Raw genomic sequence first — 20,420 nt, 5'->3', positions numbered from 1 at the left:
GTCCAAGGCCTGATGAATGGGACAGAGTCAAGGAAGGAATTCACCAGCCAACACGCAGACCTTTGTCCTTCAAAGTGCCACTGGCTCAGAGCAACTGCAGAGCTCAAGGAAACAAAGGCCTTGACTCTGAGCAATCATTACCTCCTATAATTCACTCCCTCCTGCTCCCTGTAGCCCCTAAATCATTGTCCTTTTGCGGCATCTCTGGGTTAAGCTGGTCTCATAGGAAGGAAGAGCCAGGGGACCCATTTCCTCATGAGTGTGCTTGTTTCTGACCTGCGCTGAGGGCCTCAGGAGGTCCAGCTGCTGCACCTGCTCCTATGGCTGTGTAGAGGCTGCTCCTAGTGGGTCTAATGGTTACATAGAAGCACCACGGCTGCAGGGCCTTTGACCTTGACCAAAGCAGTGATGCCAACTACGGAATCCATATCACACTGATCCCATGTTCTCCATTGAATTGCTTTGGTTTCTTTGTTAAAAAGTAAATAGGTGAGTTACTTATAGATTTTTCTTGCTTACCCATTGGTCCCTTTGTCTATTCTCATGCCAATCCATCGTAGGGACAGACCACGTTTTATTGATCCATCAGTTGATGCATATGTAAGTTATTCCCACTTTAGGGCTATTTGAGGTGAACATTTGCATCAACTTTTTACATGGATATATATTTTCGATTCTCTTGGGTATTTATCCAGGAGCGGAATTGCTGGGTCACATGATAACCACATGTTTAGCATTTTCAAGAATGTCAAATTATTTTCCAAAGTTGCTGCATCATTTTACATACCCATGAGCAATGTATGTCCTCTCTAATTAATGTTAAGAAGTCTCAATAGTTCAGTTCTGTGAAAGTATAAAAATTTAGTCTAGCAGTGGGGTGGTTTCAGCAGGCGCATGGCTTCATTGCCATTAGATACATTCACTCATTCAACTCACCATTTGTCTAATCTGTACTTGGTATGTTTATAGGTGCAAAAATCCCTGCCCTCCTAAAGCTTATATTCAATCAAGGTGGGGGAAGGGAGGAGACAGATAGTGGAAAAAAATGATGCAAAGGCATTGTTATTGTAATTAAGGTCATCAATGAAGGCCTCCATGAGAACCAAAGGTGTGAGGGACTGGAACCTGCGGCTCAAGAGAATAGCAGTGCAAAGGCCCTGAGGCAGGAGTGTGCCTAACATGTTCAAAGAACATCGAAGAGGCCAGTGGGGATGAAGTGGCTGAACCAGGGGGAGCAGAATAGAGAAGAGACCAGAGCAATGATGTGGTGGAAGAACTCAGATGGTGAGCTTCTGATAGCTCAGTAAGGAGCTGGATTTTTACAATGGGAGGTCATTGGAAGGTTTTGGCTAGAGGAGAGACAGAATGTGGCTTACAGTGTAAAGGGTCATTATGGGATATGAGAGGGGATGGATGTCCCCAAGTTTTGTCTGAGCACCTAGAGGGATGGAGGTTCCCAACACAAAGGTGGGACAGAAGGGAATTCAAGGGGGAAATGTGGTCAGGTCACATTTGAAATGTCAACATCTGAGTGGAGCTGTTCAATGGGCAACTGGGTAGAAGATTCTGTCAGGAATCTAGGAAGATGTCCAGGGACTAGGGATACAGGATTGGGAGTCATCTGTATACAGACAGCATTTAAAGCCAAGAGAGGACAGGACATCAACAAGGGAGTGACCCCACAGAGAGAAGCCCAAAGGCCTTCCAACATTTCGAGACAATCCCTTTAATTTTTAATCAAACCTCTGGTATCCATCAACTTCAAGTTTACTTCAGCCCTCTGTCCCCCTCCTTTCCTCTTCACCCCACCACGCTACCTCCTCTGGATTTTTCCAGTCCCTCGGCAACTTCCTTCCTTCGACCTCAAAGACCTGGAATCACCTTCCTCTCCCTGTCTGGCAACCGTCCTGCTTTCCTTCCCTCAAGCACCTTCCACCTTCACTTCTTTCCCAAAGCCTGCCTTGCTCCTAACACCGTCACGAAGGTCCAGGAGCAAGCTTCATCAGCTCTCCTGAGCAGCCAGAGCTCCTCTGCTTTGGCCGATGGGCCCCATCCAGCTGTCCATCTTGAACTATCAGCCCCTGGGGGTTAGGAATGATGCCTTCTGCTGGGCTCAGTGTGAAAGCCATGCTGCATGTTTCTTCATTGGCAACTGTAGCCGCTGAAACTCTGGTGCTGAGCTGAGTGGATGAACAGCACAGGCTCATGGCTTGGAGGAAGTACTTAGAAATGGGGTCCACGTCTCAGCAGGACACGTTCTGGGCCCCTTTCTCCTGCTGCCAATCACCTCCTGCCCATAAGCTTTTCCCAGGAGTTCAGACCCAGATCCCACTTACCTGGATACAAGAAGAAGGGAGGGAAGACCATCAACAGGTACATTTTCATCCTCATACGGGTCCCCTGAGTCTAGCCAGTCAGCAAGCGCAACCTACAGACTCGCTTCCCACCGGTGAATAGAACTGAAGGAGAGCTTGCAGTGCTGCTTCGTTTTCTAGAAATTGCAAGCGCAAACCCACCAGGTCAGGCTGGCTCTTACTCAACCCTGGAGGCGGGGAACCCAGCTCCCAACAGAGAGCCGAGCATTGGACACAACATCCTAAACCTGGAATTTCAGGTGTAGCCAGATTCTCAGGAGCCCAGAAGGTCAGGAGTTCAACCGGGTGAAAGAGGACTTGGGGCCAATGTCAGAAAGTCAGGGGAGAGATTCTGGAGCAGATATTGGAATGGCGATCAGGCCGAGAGGCTATCAAACCCAGCCTGCAGGAAAGGGGCTCAAAGACAGGGCCCCTGCTGTCCAAGGGGCAAGGGGGCTCTGTCCTGAGGACATCCCGGAAACTCACTGTCACTGGATATCAACCCCAGCCTGAATCTTCCAGAAACTTGTCAGTAATGCCAAAGGCTCCTTAATGAAGAAACCAGTTCATTGTTCACTGGCTAGGGGGCTCAGTTGGTTGGAGGGTAGTTCTGATATGCCTGGGTTGCGGGTTTGATCCCAGTCAGGGCATATACAAGAGGCAACCAGGGAATGCATAAATAAATGAAACAACAAATTGATGTTTCTCCTCTCTCCCTCTCTCCCTCTCTCTCTCTCTCTCTTTCTCTCTCTCTCTCTCTCTCTCTCTCTCTCTCTCTCTCACACACACACACACACACACACACACACACACACACACAGACAGCAATCAATCTATAATCTTTTAGAAATAAAAGAAAACAGCTCATTACACTTTGCACTTCTCCCTCGATCCTTACCACCTCCCCCCCCCCCCCTCCTGCCCACAAAACCTATTTTGCTGATGTAGAGAGAAAAAGCACTGGTTCTGCAGGTCTTACTCCCTTTCTCCTACAACTCCATGCCCATTCCTCCTCCTCCCTCCCCCACTGGATCCCAGCAAGCCCTCAGGTGGGGCTCAGAGGTTAGGAAAAGATAAAGCCTTTCTCACATTTCGCTCCTGGAGGCACTTATGCCATGTCACACACACCCTGTGACATCTTGAGGAGCCACTGAGTCCCTAGGGGAGGCCTCAGGCCTTCCTTCGGAATCAGGAACAAATAGGAGAGCAGGGGGGTTCTTTGCACAGAGAAGCCAGGGGCTCTTCCAGGAAGTGGCCAGAGCCCGCCTTTCACAAGATCAATTATCTACTGGGGGTGAGAAACCAAGGGGCAGGCGCCTTGCCTTTCTTGGGCATGAGCACAGGAGTGAACCCACTCGGAGCTGCTCAGGGCTCTGTATGTGGCCCACCCCTGCCCCGGCCACCCCAGGAGGCCGCCCCAGGAGGCCAGAGCCGGGAGTTATTATCTGGTCATCTCTGAGTGACAGCAAGACTGCTCCTCTAAGCAAGTGCCTCTGGGGACTCCAGGAGAGGCGGGCTAGGCTGGGGGCCCCTGTGTCCTCAGAGACCCCTTTGCGGCCCTAGTTCGGGCTTGGCCATCGACTTCCTTCCGCAGGAGTCAGTGACCTCCGCAGGCTCCCAGGGTCCCACAGAAAAGAAGGGATGGCACGGGCCATCTGAGAGTCCTCCTCACTAAGCACCTGCGTGTCTGTGTGCGTGCACGTGTGTGACGCCCCCTCTCAGCTCTGCTCCTTGGGCCTTCAAGCTGCCCACTTCCCTGCCAAAGTGAGGAAGAGGCAGGTGTGCCCTGAGGCTTATGGAGCTTAACCGGCAGCACCCCTCACCGGATCAGGCTCCTTTCACAGCCCTGTACCCAGCGTTGTGTTCACGATGTAGGTCCTCTTTCCTAAAAAGCGGCCTCATCATTGTGTAGGCGTCAGACCCGTGATAGACGGTCCCACCCTCTGCTCTTTACTCCACCTTTGTTCTCACTGAAGGGGGGTTCTATCCCCTCCCCGCCGCACCCCCATCCCATCCTTGAGCCTGGACCAGACCTGTGACCTACTTTCCCGAGGAAACCCAGCAGAAGTAACGGTGCACCAGTGGCAGACGCAGCCCGCGGAGGCCTCCTGAGTTCCCTCTTGCTCTCATTCACCTCTGCCTCGGCCGTCATGACACATGGGCTAGCGCTAGCATTGGGTGGAAGGAGATGCATATGGATTAGAGCCAAGCTGCCCCAGCCAGCAGCCAGCCAACCCTCAACACCCAAGGGAGCCCGCCTGAGCCCAGAAGCACCACCCAGATCCAACTGCTCACTCAGACTCACTCTGTGCCCCTGTGTTTAGGGCGGTTTATTGCAGCCTTCTTGTGGCAACAGAAAATGTAGAGAAGACCCTGCCAAACCTAGACCCGCCCCTAGACCCAGCAGCCACCTCTGCTCGGAACCCCTTTAGCTGCCCCTGGCTTCCATCCACCCAGCTGCTCTCTGCCCCTTTGACTTCCCCTCCCAGCTCCTCAAGGATGACCCCCACCCACACCTCTTTGTCAGATGTGGTTCAGAAGAGAACAGACCTTGTGTTACCGGTGGGGAGAGGTCCTCTCTCCCCTCATTGCTCGTGGGAGTGGATTTTTTTTTTTACAATATCCCAAGAAAAAGCATTTTCTGAGACTTGTGTGGGAGAATGAGTGGTTTTTATTTGCATGGAATTAACTCCCTGAGTTTCCAAGGTCTCGTTTCCCTTTGTCCCATCAAGAAAGAGGCGTAGCTGTGACTTCCCTCAGGCTGGTGTCCAGAGTTTCCTTGCCGGGTGCGTGCAGTGCAGTTCAGAGTCAGGCAGGCTTAGCTGGTGCTCCCCCTGCACCCATCAGTCCATTGCATGTGGGTCCTCGTGGTCGTGGGCCATACAGGCGAATGCAAGGAAGCCTAGAGCAACAAGAGCCAACAGTCACAAGAGCCAACTCCTTTGTGTAGGGGATTATGTAGTCCCAGATTTTCCTGGGCTTGCCCACTGTGCCACCATCAAACTCCCCGACTACCGGGTTAGCCATGGAGAAGTTAGAAGACAGCAAGACACTGTGTTCCTTGTGGATGTCAAGGCCAACAAGCACCAAATCAAACAGGCTGTGAAGAAACTCTATGACATTGATATGGCCAAGGTCAATGCCCTGATCAGGCCTGATGGAGAGAAGAAGGCATATGTTCAACTGGCTCTTGGCTACGATGCTTTGGATGTTGACAACAAAATTGGGGTCATCTATCCCGAGTCCATTGCCTAATTCTTAAAATAAAAATTTTACACTGTGAAAAAACAAACTCTAGCTAATTATCTAAATACAATGGTATCACTTAGACCACTAGAACCATCTGTGGTTTGTGATTCAAAACAAGAAGTTGGCCTAAATTACAAAAGCAATACATGTTCATGTTAGGAAGAAAAATTGTGAAACACACTATGAACAACTCTATTCCAACAAACCTAGAGGAAATGGACACATTCCTAGAAAAATACAACCTCCCAAAACTCAACCAGGAAGAATCTAAAAACCTCACTAGACTGATAACTATGGAGGAAATTGAAGCAGTCATCAAAAAGCTTCCAGCAAACAAAAGCCCGGGGCCAGACAGCTTCACAGGGGAGTTTTACCAAACATTCAAAGAACTAAAACTTATCCTCCTCAAACTATTCCAAAAAATTCAAGAGGAAGGAACACTTCCAAGTCATTCTAGGAAGCCAGCATCACCCTAATACCAAAACCAGATAAAGACAACACAAAGAAAGAGAACTACAGGCCAATATCCCTCGTGAACATAGATGCCAAAATCCTCAACAAAATTCTAGCAAATCGGACCCAGCATTGCATCAGAAAGATCATATACCATGACCAAGTAGGATTTATCCCAGGAATGCAAGGATGGTACAGTATTTGCAAATCAATAAACGAGATACATCACATAAACAAATTGAGAGATTTTTTTTAAAATTGTGAAAACACAGATAAGGTTAAAAAAAGTTTTATTTGCCTCTTATCTCACCACCCCAAGATAATCACTTTTAACATCTTTTATCTCTTCCTGAAGAAATGCATGATTATTTCAGAAATCAAGCAGAGTCGCTGAGGTGTCACATGAGTTCATGTCACTCATTACTCAATAGATTTTTGTTGTGAACTTTGGGGAAAGATGTCTGATAAACAAATATTGTCAAGATATTTATCTTGGTGGAAATGCATACAGCAACTGCAAGCCCACATCCCTCTTGGTCAGTGTAGACTTGCCTACTACAGCTCATCTGCTATCAGAACCCAATCTGTCCATAGGTGACGGAGCCCGGTTAGTCGCATCTCTTCCACTCTGGATGATAGGGCTGTATCCCCTGTGGCTAAAACCACATTGGCACATAGTAGTTGCTTAGTAAATAACTGATGGGAAATGAACTGTTTTTACTGCATTGTTATTCTTCCCCTGGATGCTGGCCTTGCAAAGTAACTGTTGTCCATTTTGAAACTAAGGCATTTATCCACTCATTTATAGTACTCGTCCCTTCATTCACCCACTGAGAGACTGCTGGGTACCAGCCCTTGGGTGTGTGTACAGGGTGGGGCAAAAGTAGGTTTACAGTTGTGAGTACACAAAACACAGAGTTTATTCTTTTCTTGTAGTCCTCACCTGAGGATATTTTCCTATTGATTTTTAGAAAGAATGGAAAAGAGAGGGAACTACTGATGTGAGAGAAACATCAATTGGTTGCCTCCTGCACAGAGCCTGGGCCGGGGAGGAGCCTGAGGTACATGCTCTGGACCAAAATCAAACCTGGGACCCTTTGGTCTACAGGCCAATGCTCCATCCACTGAGCCAAACTGGCTAGGACCAGAGTTTATCCTTGTACTGTTATTTATTAATTATTTAGCTCCTGTACTTCCACGCTAATTCTCTCCCCTTCTTCCTCCCAGTACAATGTGTCCTTCCCCTTTTCCCACACTCTGCTTCTCTGAGTGTTCTCTCCAAGGCCTTGTGCCAGGGCCAAGTGCAAACTCTTTCTTCCCACGGCATATGGCCTGACATGCTGATCGTCCCTGTACACTCTTGTTGATTTTTTTTATATAGATAAATTTTTTTTATTGATTTCAGAGAGGAAGGGAGAGGGAGAGAAAGATAGAAACATCTGAACAGCAGGCTGCATGGGGTGACAATGATGGTAAAGAATCATTGATTGGCTGCCTCCTACATGCCCCCTATTGGGGATCAAGCCCGCAACCCAGGCAAGTGCCCTTGACTAGAATCGAACCTGGGACCTTAAGTCCAAAGGCCAACACTCTATTCATTGAGCCAAACTGGCTAGGGCTGTATACTCTTGTTTTAGACTTCCCCTTACTGAGGGCCGTTGTGCCAGTCCAGATCTCCCAGGAAGCAGGGGTGGAAAGGGAACTCACTGTGCAGGGACTGTGTTAGGGGAAACACCAGGGAGAAACCAGGAGAGGCAGGGAGAGCCTTCAGACCATGGTCTGACCCCAAGTGAAGGACAGAGGCCACCAGGCAGTCTCCGGACGGTTCTATAAAACCATGAGGGGGTTCCCAGGCCAAAAGCAGCCACGAAGGGGTCCTGTATCCTCAGAAACAAACCTGCCTCTGAGTCCCTGCCCCGCTCCGCCTTTGGCTGCATTGCCTGTGTGAAGTGGCCTCCGTGCAAACACACCAATGGTGGATTGCAGGGCCCGGGGGGGTGGGGGGGGGAGGCTGGGGGGGGGGGTAGCGGGCAGTTATGCCCCTGAAGTTAGGAGCCTGAGAGGCAACTTCTCGTGGTCACCTCAGATGTTTTTTTCTTTGTGTGTGTGTGTGTGTGTGTGTGTGTGTGTGTGTATGTTTTGTTGTTGTTTAATAGACTTTTTAAAAATATATATTTTGTTGAATTTTTACAGAGAGGAAGGGAGAGGGATAGAGAGCTAGAAACATCAATGAGAGAGAAACATTGGTCAGCTGTCTCCTGAACGCCCCCTACTGGGGATGTGCCCGCAACCAAGGTACATGCCCTTGACCGGAATCGAACCTGGGACCCTTCAGTCCGCAGGCTGACGCTCTATCCGCTTAGCCAAACCTGTTTCAGCACCTCAGACGTTTCATAACTTAGGGTGAAACAACATTCCCTCCCTGCTTTCCTGCCTTCTTCAGCAAATGTGCATCTGTGTGTATGAGTGTGTCTCTGTGTGTGTGTGTGCACCCTATCTATGTGTATCTGTGTGTAAGAGTGTGTCTCTGTGTGTGTGTGCACCCTATCTATGTGTATCTGTGTGTATGAGTGTGTCTGTGTGTGTGTGTGTGCACCCTATCTATGTGTATCTGTGTGTAAGAGTGTGTCTCTGTGTTTGTGTTTGCACCCCATGTATGTGTATCTGCGTGTAAGAGTGTGTCTCTGTACATGTTGTATGTATGTGCATACCCTCTGTCCATGTGAGCATCTGGGTTCATCTGTGTGAATATGTCTGTGTGTGGGTTTTGTATGTGCACACACGTCCCAGTCACAACACCATCTCAGAAACCTACATCCCACTGCAGCTCCCGCCTCTCCTTGTCCCTGCAGACCATCCTGGTGGGCGACAGCGGCGTGGGGAAGACATCTCTGCTGGTCCAGTTCGACCAGGGCAAGTTCATCCCCGGCTCCTTCTCGGCCACTGTGGGCATCGGATTCACGGTGAGTGCTCCCGCCCCCGGGGCTCCGGTTGGCTGTCAGGGTCCCACAGGAAGCAGGTGGTCACTCGCATTGGATCTTTCCAGGAGGTTTAATAAACAGCCCGTTGACCAAGGCGTAGGCAGGAGCTGGGAAGCCAGGAGGGATGGAGCAGTGTTTGGGGCTGTTACTGGGCTTCCATCCCCCACCCACTCCCAGCCTAAGAGAGCTGAGAGCAGGGAACCAGCACAGACCCAGGGACAAAGGGGGCTGCGTGCAGGGGCTGGCAGGCAGGAGTGTGACCATCAGTGGAGGAACGCAGCAAAGCCCAGTTACCCTCCCCCCACACTGCCCTCCTCCTGCCCCCCCCCCAGTCCTATGGGGCTCCCCATTGACGGCACACAACCGGAAGCTGGAAAAACAAGGGCACGTGTTGCTACAGATGACTCATGCCCACCTCCCAAGGCAATAAGAACCTGGAGAGGCAAAGGTGTGGCTTAAAATGATAAAAATCAGCCCAGTCCTGGCATTGTGTCCTAGGGCGCTGGGAGGGCAAAGGTTAAAGTTCTTTTTAGCACTTGGTCTCTCCCTGGACACAGCACGGGGGCAGCGCAGGTTAGGGGAGTGGTCCCAACCCGCAGCCCCTCGTGCGCCAGGAAGGCCTCCCTCCAGCCCTTGCCCGCTGTCCACTCTCACCGGGACTGCGGCTCTCAGTAACCCTGATCCTGGGAAGGCCTCTGGGGGGGACTGGCTCTGGGCTTGGACTATCCTCAGGAGCTGCAGGCCCTTCTTGGGGGTCTCCGGGGTCCTGAGAGGAGCATGTGGCATTGCTTAGCGGCGTGGGTGTTTGGGAGGCCAGCCTCTGGGGCCACAGCGCACAGGCCTGAGGCCACGCGGCTGGGACCAGCAGTCACGCTTGTGGAAAGAGACAGGGGAACTTCGGACGCTGAGCTTGCCGGGCCACAGGGAGGAAGGCCAGGGCCCACCACAGCCAGGGCTTCAAAGTGAGGCTGAAACGGGAGCTCGGCCCCTGTGCAGAGCCCAGAATCCAACCTGCCACACCAGTGCCCCCAGCTCCCCGCCAGTGGGAGCAGCTGGGCTCCGGAGCGCAGGGCGGAGCCCCAGGAGAACGGGGCTGTGCTGACAGCGCCTGGAGCCTTCCACCACGGGAACCAAGCTGCCGGGTTGGCACATGCCCCGCCTGCCCCCTCAGCACACAGGGCACACGGTGCCCTCATAGTCACACTCCCCACCCTCCTCCCACCGGTCAGACTCAGAGGGCAGAGTGTGGCTGGGCGTGGGTGTGGCCACGGGTGCACAGACTCTCTCATTCACGCTCGCAGATGCACAGGTGCGGCCTCCACGTTTTGCCTCGGCCTGCGAGAAGGAGGGAGGTATGTGGTTCAGTTGAGAACCTGACGCTGCTGAGACAGGACAGGCCTTCCGGGGATGTCCCGGAGACTCTGCTCAAAACACTTCACAACTTCATCAATTCGTCCGATACCAAAGGTTCAGGGCCTCCTAATTGCCAGAGGCGGGGGGCCACGTGGGAAAGCCAGAGCCCTGCCTGCAGGAGCGCCAGCTTAGACGCAGCCACAAAGGCACTGCATCCGGGGAGTCCCAGGGTCTCAGGGCAAAGGGCGCGGGGAGGGGAGGCCCTCAGAACCCACACAGGAATCCCCAGCCCACCTCGCAGGGCGGGGAGAGCCCGTGATGGGACATTCTGGACGCAGCCCAACAGGTGAGGGAGAAATGAGAGGCGCTCTACACTAAGGGTCAAAGTTCAAACACCAACCAACGAGGGCCCGTGTGCTGCAAGGTGCATATCGGTCAGTAACTAAAATTATATTCACACGAGCTCGGGCTGGGCTGCGTCAGTAACCGTGAGGCTGCCTGCGCTACTTCCTCCGGACGTACACCCTCTCTCCAACCCAGCACCGCGCAGGTCGGGGCGCCCCAGCCTCTCCCTCACCCCGCACCCGGGGCCACCTGTGGACCGCCTGCTGGCGAGGCTCGGGCGCCGCCTGCTGGCCGCACTGCGCAGCGATAGCGGAAACCCCGGCGCCGGTGCACAGGCACCAATGATGCCAAACCTTCCCGCTACCCGTGGGAACTGAACCCCGACGGCTGGCGGCTTTGGGAACCCCGTCCTAGGGGTGGATTTGACATCCTTCAACGTTGCTTCGGGGTCCCGCTGCCCCTCGGGCGCTCCCCGTGGCGGGTGTGCGGGTTGGCGGGGGCAGAGGGTGGAGCCTGGCGGGGGGGGGAGGGGGCAGAAGGAGTGGGTGGAGCGAGGGTGGAGCTGTCCCTGCCCGGTGCGCCGCGGCCCCGCTCCGCTCCGTCCGGGAACATGACGGGCACGCCTGGCGCCGCCGCCGCCCGGGATGGCGACGCCCCCGAGCGCTCGCCGCCCTGCAGCCCGAGCTACGACCTCGCGCTCAAGGTGGGTGCGCACTGCGTCCCGCGCTGGGGACTCCCGTGCGGGTGCTGAGGCCACCCCTCCCCGCGCCCTCTAACCTGAGACCCTGGGGCTCCCGGGACCCTGCGCCTTTCTGGCTGCTCAGTCCTTCCCCCCAGCCAGGCGCCAGTGTCCGGAGAGACAGGGAGGGTCGAGACGCGGCCGCTAGGCCCATCCCAACTTCTAGGTGTCTGGGGGGCTGTGCCAGGCCCGGGAGAGGAAGCTGGGAAGTGACTCCCCCAACTTTCTCCTGCCACCCCCGGCTGAGCCCCGGGGAACCCCCATGTTCCTGGCTAAGGGTTGGCTCTCCTGGACGCAGGCACCCGCCCTGGGTGCCCGGACACCCAGAGAAGCCGGCCCTTGGCGACGAGCAACGGGGTGAATGCCCTTTTCCCAGCTCCGCTCTCAGCTGAGACTTGACCGGGGTTCCTTAGGCCCCAAACTCCAGCCTCTTCCCTTCTCGCTGCCGCCTCGCACCTCCTCCCAGGACGCAGGCCACCTGGGGGTGTTAGAGCCTGAGCGAGAGCTCAGTGATGCTCACGGCCCACCTGGGAGAGCCCAGTCCACTCTCTGGGCTCAGGGTGGCCCGTGCACAGCAGGTGAGGGTGGCCATGGACGCTGGTCTGGGTGCCCTCCTGCCGGGCCCTGGGAGCAGCGGGCACCAGGGCCTCTGGAAGAGGTGCGAAGGGCACTCAGCCTCCCAGGCCTGCCCCCAGGTGGGCGAGGTAGGCATCCGGTCTCAGGATGCACGGCCTTGGAAGAGACCCCTCTTTCTGTGCCTTGGTTTCCGCCCCCCCATGCAGAGCTCACGCTAGCCAGGAGCTGGGGCCTCCTCCCCACGGTTTCAGGGGAAGCCACTCCGCAAGTCACCCGCCCAGAGCCGTTGAGATAGGCGTCCTGTGTGGGCTCGTGGCAGGAAATGGGCCCCTGGGCCTTCGGTGGGAGGGGAGCTGGGAGAGCCAGCCCCAGGCTGGGGGGGGGGGGGGGGGCCGTGACCTCCTTGCGGGACAAGCCAATGAGCTGTTTGCCTAGGACCGTGGTCAGCAAACTCATTGGTCCACAGAGCCAAATATCAATAGGACAACGACTGAAACTTCTTTGGAGAGCCACGTTTTTTAAACTTAAACTTCTTCTAACGCCACTTCTTCAAAATAGACTGGCCAGGCCGTGGTATTTTGTGGAAGAGCCACACTCAAGGGGCCAAAGAGCCGCATGTGGCTTGCGAGCCGCAGTTTGCCGACCACGGGCCTAGGCCCCAGGAGGTGGCCAGGTGGGGCAGCTGTTTGTGTTTAGTGTAGGTGACTGGCAGCGTTGGCTCGGGGCAGCTGCGGTCTGTAAAGCACACAGGTGCTCGCTCTCCTCTCCTCCTTGGGTGCTGGCTACAGAGGGCTCCCAGGCCTCCATCTGTCCCCGGGCCAAGCGGCTCCACCAGCCTGCAGGCCTGCCCAGGAGACTGGGTCCAGGACAGCCTGGCAGGAGCCCCCGGGGCTGCCCTAGAAGCGGGGGGGGGGGGTGCAGTGGGCAGTACCCACCTGCACCCACTCTTCGAAAGTCTTGGGTGGTTCATGCAACATGATTGGTCCTGGCCCTTACCAGGCTCTAGAAAGGCCTCAAAGAAAGCCCCCCTCAGTCTTCCTGGCCACTGTGGGCGCCATGCCACAGGTCAGGGATCTTTCCAAAGCCCCTTCCCAAGCCAGGACCCCGGCCTTCATCCACCTTCGGCTCAGCCCCTTCCCTCCCAGCAGAGTCAGCGCATCCCCGTGTCCCGCGTGCACAGCAGAAAAGCTTTTGTCAAGGTCAGACCTCAAGAAGGACGCGGCCTCGTCCTTCTCCAACCCATTAGCCTCTAATGGGCCCGCTGGGAAAGTTCCAGCGGTAGGTCCCGACCTCTGTTCTCCACGATGGAGGAGTATCCGGACAGGGGGCTGCCTCCCGACCCCTTTGCTCCCCGTGGAGATGAGCGAAGACTGGCCCAGCGATAAAGGGGCGGGCACACCCCTCAGCCCCCACTCCCTGCCCCACAGGGACCCGGGGACGCCAGTTTGTGGCCATTTGTCCCACTTTGAGGTTTCTGCTGAGAGAACTTCAGACTGAATGTCTCCCCACTGCAATGTATTTTTTTTTTAATTTTTTATTTTAAAGAGAGAGGGCAGGAGAGAGAGAAAAAGAAACATTGATGAGAGAGAAACATTGACTGGTTGCCTCCAGCACCTCCCTTACCAGGAATCCAGCCTGGAACCCGGGCATGTGCCCTGACCAGTAATCAAACCAATGACCTCTTGGGTCATGGGTTGATCCTCAACCACTGAGCCACACTGGCCAGGCCATGCAATCCTTTTATAAACATGTAACATCAAATACAGAAAAGGAAAAAAAAAAAAAAAAAAAAAAAAAAACATGTCACATCATCAGAAACTTCCAAATACATGTGGTGACCAAAACCATAGTAACTTGAGGACGTGCCTTTGCAAAAGGGGTGTCCCCGCCCCCAGCAGAGGCTGACACCTCCCTTGGCCGGGAATCCTGTCCCAAGTATTAACACTTCCTGATTTTTTTTTTAATGTTTATTGCGTGCTTCTCTGCCCACGCATGCGCTCAGGCACAGCTGGAACACGCTGTGGAGGGATGTGGGCCCGTGTGGCAGGGCAGCCGTGTCTGAGACAGAGGGGGTGGTTCCAGGACCGGGGACACATCTGGGGACCCAATGGTGCTGAGGTCTCAGCGCAAGCTTCCAGGACGCTGGGTGGGTGAGGACCAGGTCAGAGGGAGAGCCGAGAGGCAGAGCGTGGAGGGAAGAGGCGGACTTCCAGCAGCAGGTGCCCCTCCCCCCATGCCAGCACCCTCCCCTCGCCCTCTGCCCCTCTGTCCGGGGCTTCTCTCCCTGGAAGCCCAGAATTGCGCCCCAGCTCCCCATTAACTGCCTCTGCCCCCATCTCCTAGGTGATGCTTCTGGGAGACTCGGGCGTCGGGAAAACCTGTTTCCTGATCCAATTCAAAGACGGGGCCTTCCTGTCCGGGACCTTCCTAGCCACCGTCGGCATAGACTTCAGGGTGAGGTGGCCGCAGGCTCTGCTCCCGCAGCCAGCCGGGCTGCGGCTCAGGCCCGGGCACTGCCCTGTCCCGCCTGTCCCACCTGCAGGACGGTGGCTCACGGCCCGGAGGGCACCAGGGCTGCCCCAGGGAAGGGACCAGTGCGTGGACCCGTGTGCGGAGGCCCGGCCTGGCCCCTTGCCCGCTGCAGGCTACGAACATGGAGAGACTGAGTCTTAAAGCTGGGCCCCTGGTGGGGCGGTCACACGCCACGACGGTGTGAGCCCAGCTTCCTGCCTTAACCCCCTTGCTCGGTGCCCCCTCTCCTGGGCCCCCGGGCTAGGCCTCCGCCAGGCTTTCCTGGCCTCCAGGCAGCACGGCCCACCAGGCGGAGGAGCTGGGCTGGCCGGGCGGGGAGAGAGCAGCCTGCCAGGGCCCTCCTCTCACCTTCAGGGTCCTTCTGCACAAATCTGCATCGGGACACCGAGGCCTCTGAGCCCTGCTCACCCAAAGGGTCAGGGGAGTGAGGGCCCAATAGAGGGGTCCACCAGAGGTGGGGTGCCCCCTCCGGGGGCGGGGGGAGAGGAAGTCCACTTAGGAGGATTGGGGGGCAGCCAGGGGCGGTCCCCGGGATGCTGGGGCATCTTCTCTAAGCTTGGTTGCAGGATGGGCCCCAGCTCCTGGAGAGGCAGGCGGAAGTTGGGGAGGGGCGGGATCCCCAGTTATCAGACCTCAGGCTCCCCTGAGCCACATGTTGTGAGAAGCACAGACGGAGAAGAGAGGGCTCCTCAGCGGGAGTCTCTGGGGAACAGGGGCCCACTGCCCTGATGGGGTGATCCGGCTGGGACAGCTCTGAGGTCACCGCACCCCCTCCAGTCCTGGGGAGCCACCAGGACGGGACGCTCGGTCCTTAAAAGGCCGTCCGCAGGAGCCGGGCTGCCCTGCCCGCCGGCCACCTGTGTGCTTTTCCCTTTCAGAACAAGGTGGTGACCGTGGACGGCGTGAGGGTGAAGCTGCAGGTGAGAGGAAGGCTTGTGGGAGGCTGGGGAGGGGAAGGAGGGGCGGAGGGGCGGAGGGCCTGACCTGCTCTTCACTGGAACCGCAGGAGGCTGTGGCCCTGGCCCTGCCCTCAGCCTGGGGCAACTTCCTGTGGGGCCAAAAGAAGAAACAGCGGCTTTTGCTCCTTTGATGTTTGCAGCAAAAGCAAAAGCCGCTCCCAGGCACCCTCTCTTCTAGCAGAGGCAGCTCAAGTGCCTCAGACAAGCTTTGGCTTGCTCCCTCCTCCCCTGCCCCCCTCCTTTCCCCCTCCTCCCTGCCTCCCAGCTCCCATCTCTGGGCTGGGGAAGGGGCCACAGCACTGAGTGAGCCTCAGGCCCGGGGACCTGTCACAGGCAGGAGTCGGCAGGTGCACAGGAGCCGTGAGAAGCAGAGGAGCCAGGGTGCCGCCTTCCCACCCACACAGCTCTCACACCACAGCACGGGTGCCCTCTGCCCACCACCGCCCCGCGCCTGCCTCCTCCTGACCCTGTGCCCATCCCTTCCTAGATCTGGGACACCGCCGGGCAGGAGCGGTTCCGCAGTGTCACCCACGCTTACTACCGAGATGCCCAAGGTAAGGCCCTGGCGCACGCCACCTCCGTCCCCAGCCCCCCTGGGACCCGCCCCGTGCCCGTGTGACCGCTCTCTCCCCCCGCAGCCTTGCTCCTGCTGTATGACATCACCAACAAGGCCTCCTTCGAAAACATCCGGGTAGGTCGCTCTGTCCGCCCCCGGAGCAGCCACGGCGGGGCTGCGGAGTTCAGGGCTGCCCCCTGCTCTGGGGGGAGGGGTGGGCCGGGAACACGGCTGCCTTGGCAGCATACCTGAGCTCTGACTCAGGCGCAATGAGCCGCCTCTGGGTATGCGATGGGCATGTGGGCATGGAGACCGGGCAACGCTCGGCCCGACGGTGATTCATGAGTGCGCTCCGTGACACAAGTTCAGAAAGTACCCGGCCCCGCCCTGGACAATTAGCCCCGGGGCCGAGGGGAGAGCAGCAGAGAAGTCTGTCCTCACACCTAGTCCAAGCAGCAAGACAGTGACCCAGGCAGACAGAGGGCGTGGCTCTGTCCTCACCGCCACACTATGAGGGAAAGCAGGCGATCACTCACCAAATACAAGCACTGACCTCGAGTGTAACCCTGCAAAGGTCCCCCGTGCTCTCTGACCTCAAGGGGTCGATGAGCAAAGTGGGGAGCAAGACGTACAGGTATAAAACAGCTTATAAAGAGAATGGAGCCTGGCTGGTGTGGCTCAGTCAGTTGTAGCATCATGCCGCACACCAGACGGCCGTGGGTTTGATTCCTAATCAGGACACATATGTAGGTTGTGGGTTCCTCCCCTGGTCCGGCACATATGGGAGGCAACCAATTGATATCTCTCTCTCTCTCTCTCTCTCTCTCTCTCTCTCTCTCTTCCTCTCTCCCTCTTTCTCTTCTTTGCTCCCTCTCTAAATTCAAACAAAAAGAGGGTGGCACTCATACTGCCACTCCCAACCCCATGCTCATGGCAGACATTACTAATCAATCATAGTATTTTTGATCACTGAGTCCTTCTGTGGCCATAGAATCCTCAATGGGAAATCGCTGGTGGCTACCAACTGATTGCTGAGACAAGCTTCTGCCATTTCTATGGAAATAGGAGTCGCGCTGTATGGGGTTTGAGCCACTCAGGACTGGAGAGGCCAGAACAAGGATGCAGATATGAGAGTGAATAGGGCATCAGGCATCAGGAGGCAGTGAGTAGCCCAGGATAATCAAACAGGACAGACGAAGGAAGGGCAAAAGAGAGGGGAAGATTGGCTGGTGCTCAGCCTGCACCCGGCTCAGCTCCCCCTCTCCCACAGGCCTGGCTCACGGAGATTCATGAGTACGCCCAGAGGGATGTGGTGATCATGCTGCTAGGCAACAAGGTGAGTGGTCCATGGCAGGTCCAGCCCACTGCACGTCCTCTCCCGCTGCCACAGCATCCCCTGCGACCAGCCTCATCACTGCCCGAGTGTTAGCCGGCCATCCGCCCAGCAAAGGACTCTTCCCCGCCTCCAGTTCAGGGGGCAGACTGTCCTGGCGGCTCAGCCCATCTTCTCTGTCCTCCTTACGCTTTGGGATGGTCCTTGTGGGGAAAGCGCCAGCTGCCGCTTGTGAGATCCAAGGCTGCCCAGCTGCTCGGCCCCTATTAGGTCATGGTAACCAGGGTCCCGGATGCAGAGCCAAGAGCAGAAAGCTTAGCCCCAACTACTCTCAGCCCTCTGGGGCTGGGTCTCCACGGCCCTGCCAAGGAGCATTACCCACCTCCCCAAAAGGGAGGGAGATTCCAGGGCGCACAGCTGGGGAACTCCTCCTGAGCCAGGTGGAAACCCTGCCGCCCAGTGCCGATCACACCGCCCGCAGTCCCACAGGCCACCAGCAGAGGGCGGGCAGTGCCTACTCCTGGCAGTGGTCGGCAAACTCATTAGTCAACAGAGCCAAATATCAACAGTACAACGATTGAAATTTCTTTTGAGAGCCAACTTTTTTAAACTTAAACTATATAGTACATTGTTATTACAAGTACATTGTTATCAACTTAATTAGGGTACTCCTAAGCTGGCTTTGCTAAAAACTCAAGGGGCCAAAGAGCCACATGTGGCTCGTGAGCCCGTTTGCCAACCAGGGTCCTGGGGTAACAGATGGGCCAGAAGGGGCAGGAGAGGGGCGGGCTGGGGTCAAGGCTTCCTTCCCCAGAGTGACCTGCCTGGGCTTGCAGGCAGACGTGAGCAGTGAGAGGGTGATTCGCTCTGAAGACGGAGAGACGCTGGCCAGGGTAAGGGGCTGCCGTGTGGGCAGGGTGACGGGTGGGGGCAACCAGAGGCTGGCCCTGAGAACACGCTCTCCCTGGCAGGAGTACGGAGTTCCCTTCTTGGAGACCAGCGCCAAGACGGGCATGAATGTGGAGCTGGCCTTCCTGGCCATTGCCAAGTGAGAGCTGAGCGGGGCAGGGAGTGGGGCGGGGGGAGGGGGGCACTCTGGGAACCCAGGAGGGCCGGGCCCCGGGGCTCCGCTGCACCTGCACTGGGAGGTCCCTTTGCCCCGGCCATGGAGAGGGGAGGGTGCTCCCCGCTGGCTCGCTGCCCAGCCCGTTGCCTCTTCCTCTTCAAGGGAGCTGAAGTACAGAGCCGGGCAGCAGGCCGGCGAGCCCAGCTTCCAGATCCGAGACTACGTGGAGTCCCAGAAGAAGCGGCCCGGCTGCTGCTCCTTCCTGTGAAACTGAGGGGCCGAGAGACGGCTCCCGGGGCCCGCGGGGAGGCAGCCTTCTCCCCAAGACCTGGCTGATTCTGAGCCGCTAAGCCAATGGGGAGAGAGAGTTGGGTGCCGAGTGCACAGCCTCTTCCCAACTGGGGGCTGTACCCCCACCCCTACCTTAGTTCCTGTAGCTTCCCTGCATCGCCAGGGAGGGTCAGCTATTTGTATTTCACTTTAGTGAAACATAATTCAACACACACACACACACACACACACACATACACACACATACACACACATACACATACACATACACACATACACGCGCACACACACACACACACACACACACACACAAAGGGGTACCAGAATGCCAAGGTAGGGACCTGGTGGCCTTAGCCTTCTGGTGGATACTAGGACTTGTGGGCTGGGCCTCCCTCCTAGGCTCCAGCTCGCTACCAAGGAGCATGCGCTTGTGGGGCGGGAGGGCAGGCAGGGACCCTGTTCCCACCCTCAGTGCCGCTGGGGAGAGGCTGACCGGACCCCAGACTTCATTTCCTCCAGCTCCCCAGGGGCCAGTCTCCCCAGAAGATGGGCCGTTGTGCCGGGAGCTAGACCAAAGCCTGTCTCTTATCAGGGAAGATAAGAGCTGTGGAGATTGGGCAGGGCCCAGCTCCCGGCCTGGCAGGGGTTTGGCTACCTCAGCCCCCTCCAGGAGGCGCAGCCCTTCCCCTCCTGCGCACAAGCACAGCGGGGCGCTCGGAGCCTTCAGTTGCTATTCTCTGGGCCTCCCTGCACCCCTGGTCGGACTTTCCACTCCGCTGTGCCGCTGCACACCTGAGGTCGCGCGGTGAGGGAGAGTAGATTCTCAGATCCCAATAGTCCGCAGGCTATTTCTTCCAACAGCTGCAGTGCTTCTCCTGGGGAAAGGGCCGGTTAGAGGGAAACCCCTAACGCCAGAGCAGGTGGGAAGCAAGCCTGAGCAAACCGCACCCCACGTGCTAACCCAAGTGCTGCCTCTCAAACAGGCCCCAGGGCCAGAACTGCTCTCCCGCCCCTCCTCCTGAGACAGGCTGGGGGAGGGGAGGCCCCCGTGTCTGGGTTAACCAGAATGTCTGCGACACAAGGTCGTGTGGAGAAGGCTGTGGTGGGGAAAGGGGCAGCAAATCACATGTCTCCCAAAGCCCTGACTCCAGCATCGGGAAGGGGGCAGGAGGCACTCAGGTCCCAACCTAGAGGCGCCCACGCTCTGGCTCCCCAGGCCAGGGGCAGGGGAGAGGGGCGAGAACGAGGTGTGCACCGGGCATGTCTGAGGCCACTGCGTTTGCTTCCAAGGCAGAAATCTCGAGGTCCGAGAGCGGAGTCAGCAGCTCCGACGTGAGCCCTGATAAGGAAGCTCTCCTCGGCCTCTCCCGGGCCCAGCAGGGAGGAGCCTGACCTTGCCCAGGGCAGGTCACTGGGGATCCAGTCACTTGGGCTGCTCTGGGCCGCTGGCACTTTATTTTTTTCAGAATTAAATTGCAGTATTTTGGAAAGTACATCCTGTCCATGGCTTCTTTGAGATGCGCAGGGGAGCGGGGATCGTGTTGAAAGGAGGGTTCCTGCTGATTGGAGGAACCGCCCCCAAGTGCCAAAATCATTTGATCCTGGTGCTCCAGTGGCCCCAGCTGGTCACCCC

The 20,420-nt window shown here is 56.5% G+C and overlaps 1 protein-coding gene across 4 annotated transcripts in view; it reads left to right on the top strand.

Moving 5' to 3' along the window:
- The window catches only part of RAB37 (RAB37, member RAS oncogene family), a 30,317-nt gene extending 10,037 nt beyond the window's left edge, over positions 1 to 20,280 (top strand). The window contains exons 1-10 of one of the 4 annotated variants that reach the window (XM_084864022.1): positions 408 to 489; positions 8,909 to 9,019; positions 14,394 to 14,504; positions 15,461 to 15,502; positions 16,029 to 16,095; positions 16,180 to 16,232; positions 17,368 to 17,433; positions 18,267 to 18,323; positions 18,402 to 18,478; positions 18,659 to 20,280. In XM_084864022.1, the coding sequence (XP_084720148.1) occupies positions 14,397 to 14,504; positions 15,461 to 15,502; positions 16,029 to 16,095; positions 16,180 to 16,232; positions 17,368 to 17,433; positions 18,267 to 18,323; positions 18,402 to 18,478; positions 18,659 to 18,764 (576 nt within the window). In that variant the 5' untranslated portion in view covers positions 408 to 489; positions 8,909 to 9,019; positions 14,394 to 14,396 and the 3' untranslated portion in view covers positions 18,765 to 20,280. Of the gene's footprint in view, positions 1 to 407; positions 490 to 8,908; positions 9,020 to 11,287; positions 11,439 to 14,393; positions 14,505 to 15,460; positions 15,503 to 16,028; positions 16,096 to 16,179; positions 16,233 to 17,367; positions 17,434 to 18,266; positions 18,324 to 18,401; positions 18,479 to 18,658 lie in introns of those variants that run through there. The other 3 variants (XM_084864024.1, XM_084864021.1, XM_084864023.1) reach the window with 3 other exon arrangements.
- The last annotated feature ends 140 nt before the right edge of the window (positions 20,281 to 20,420 follow it).

Source organism: Pipistrellus hanaki (genome assembly GCF_964339955.1).
Source record: "Pipistrellus hanaki genome assembly, chromosome: 16".
Lineage (NCBI taxonomy): Eukaryota > Metazoa > Chordata > Mammalia > Chiroptera > Vespertilionidae > Pipistrellus > Pipistrellus hanaki.
This window is presented reverse-complemented; position numbering and strand designations above follow the sequence as displayed.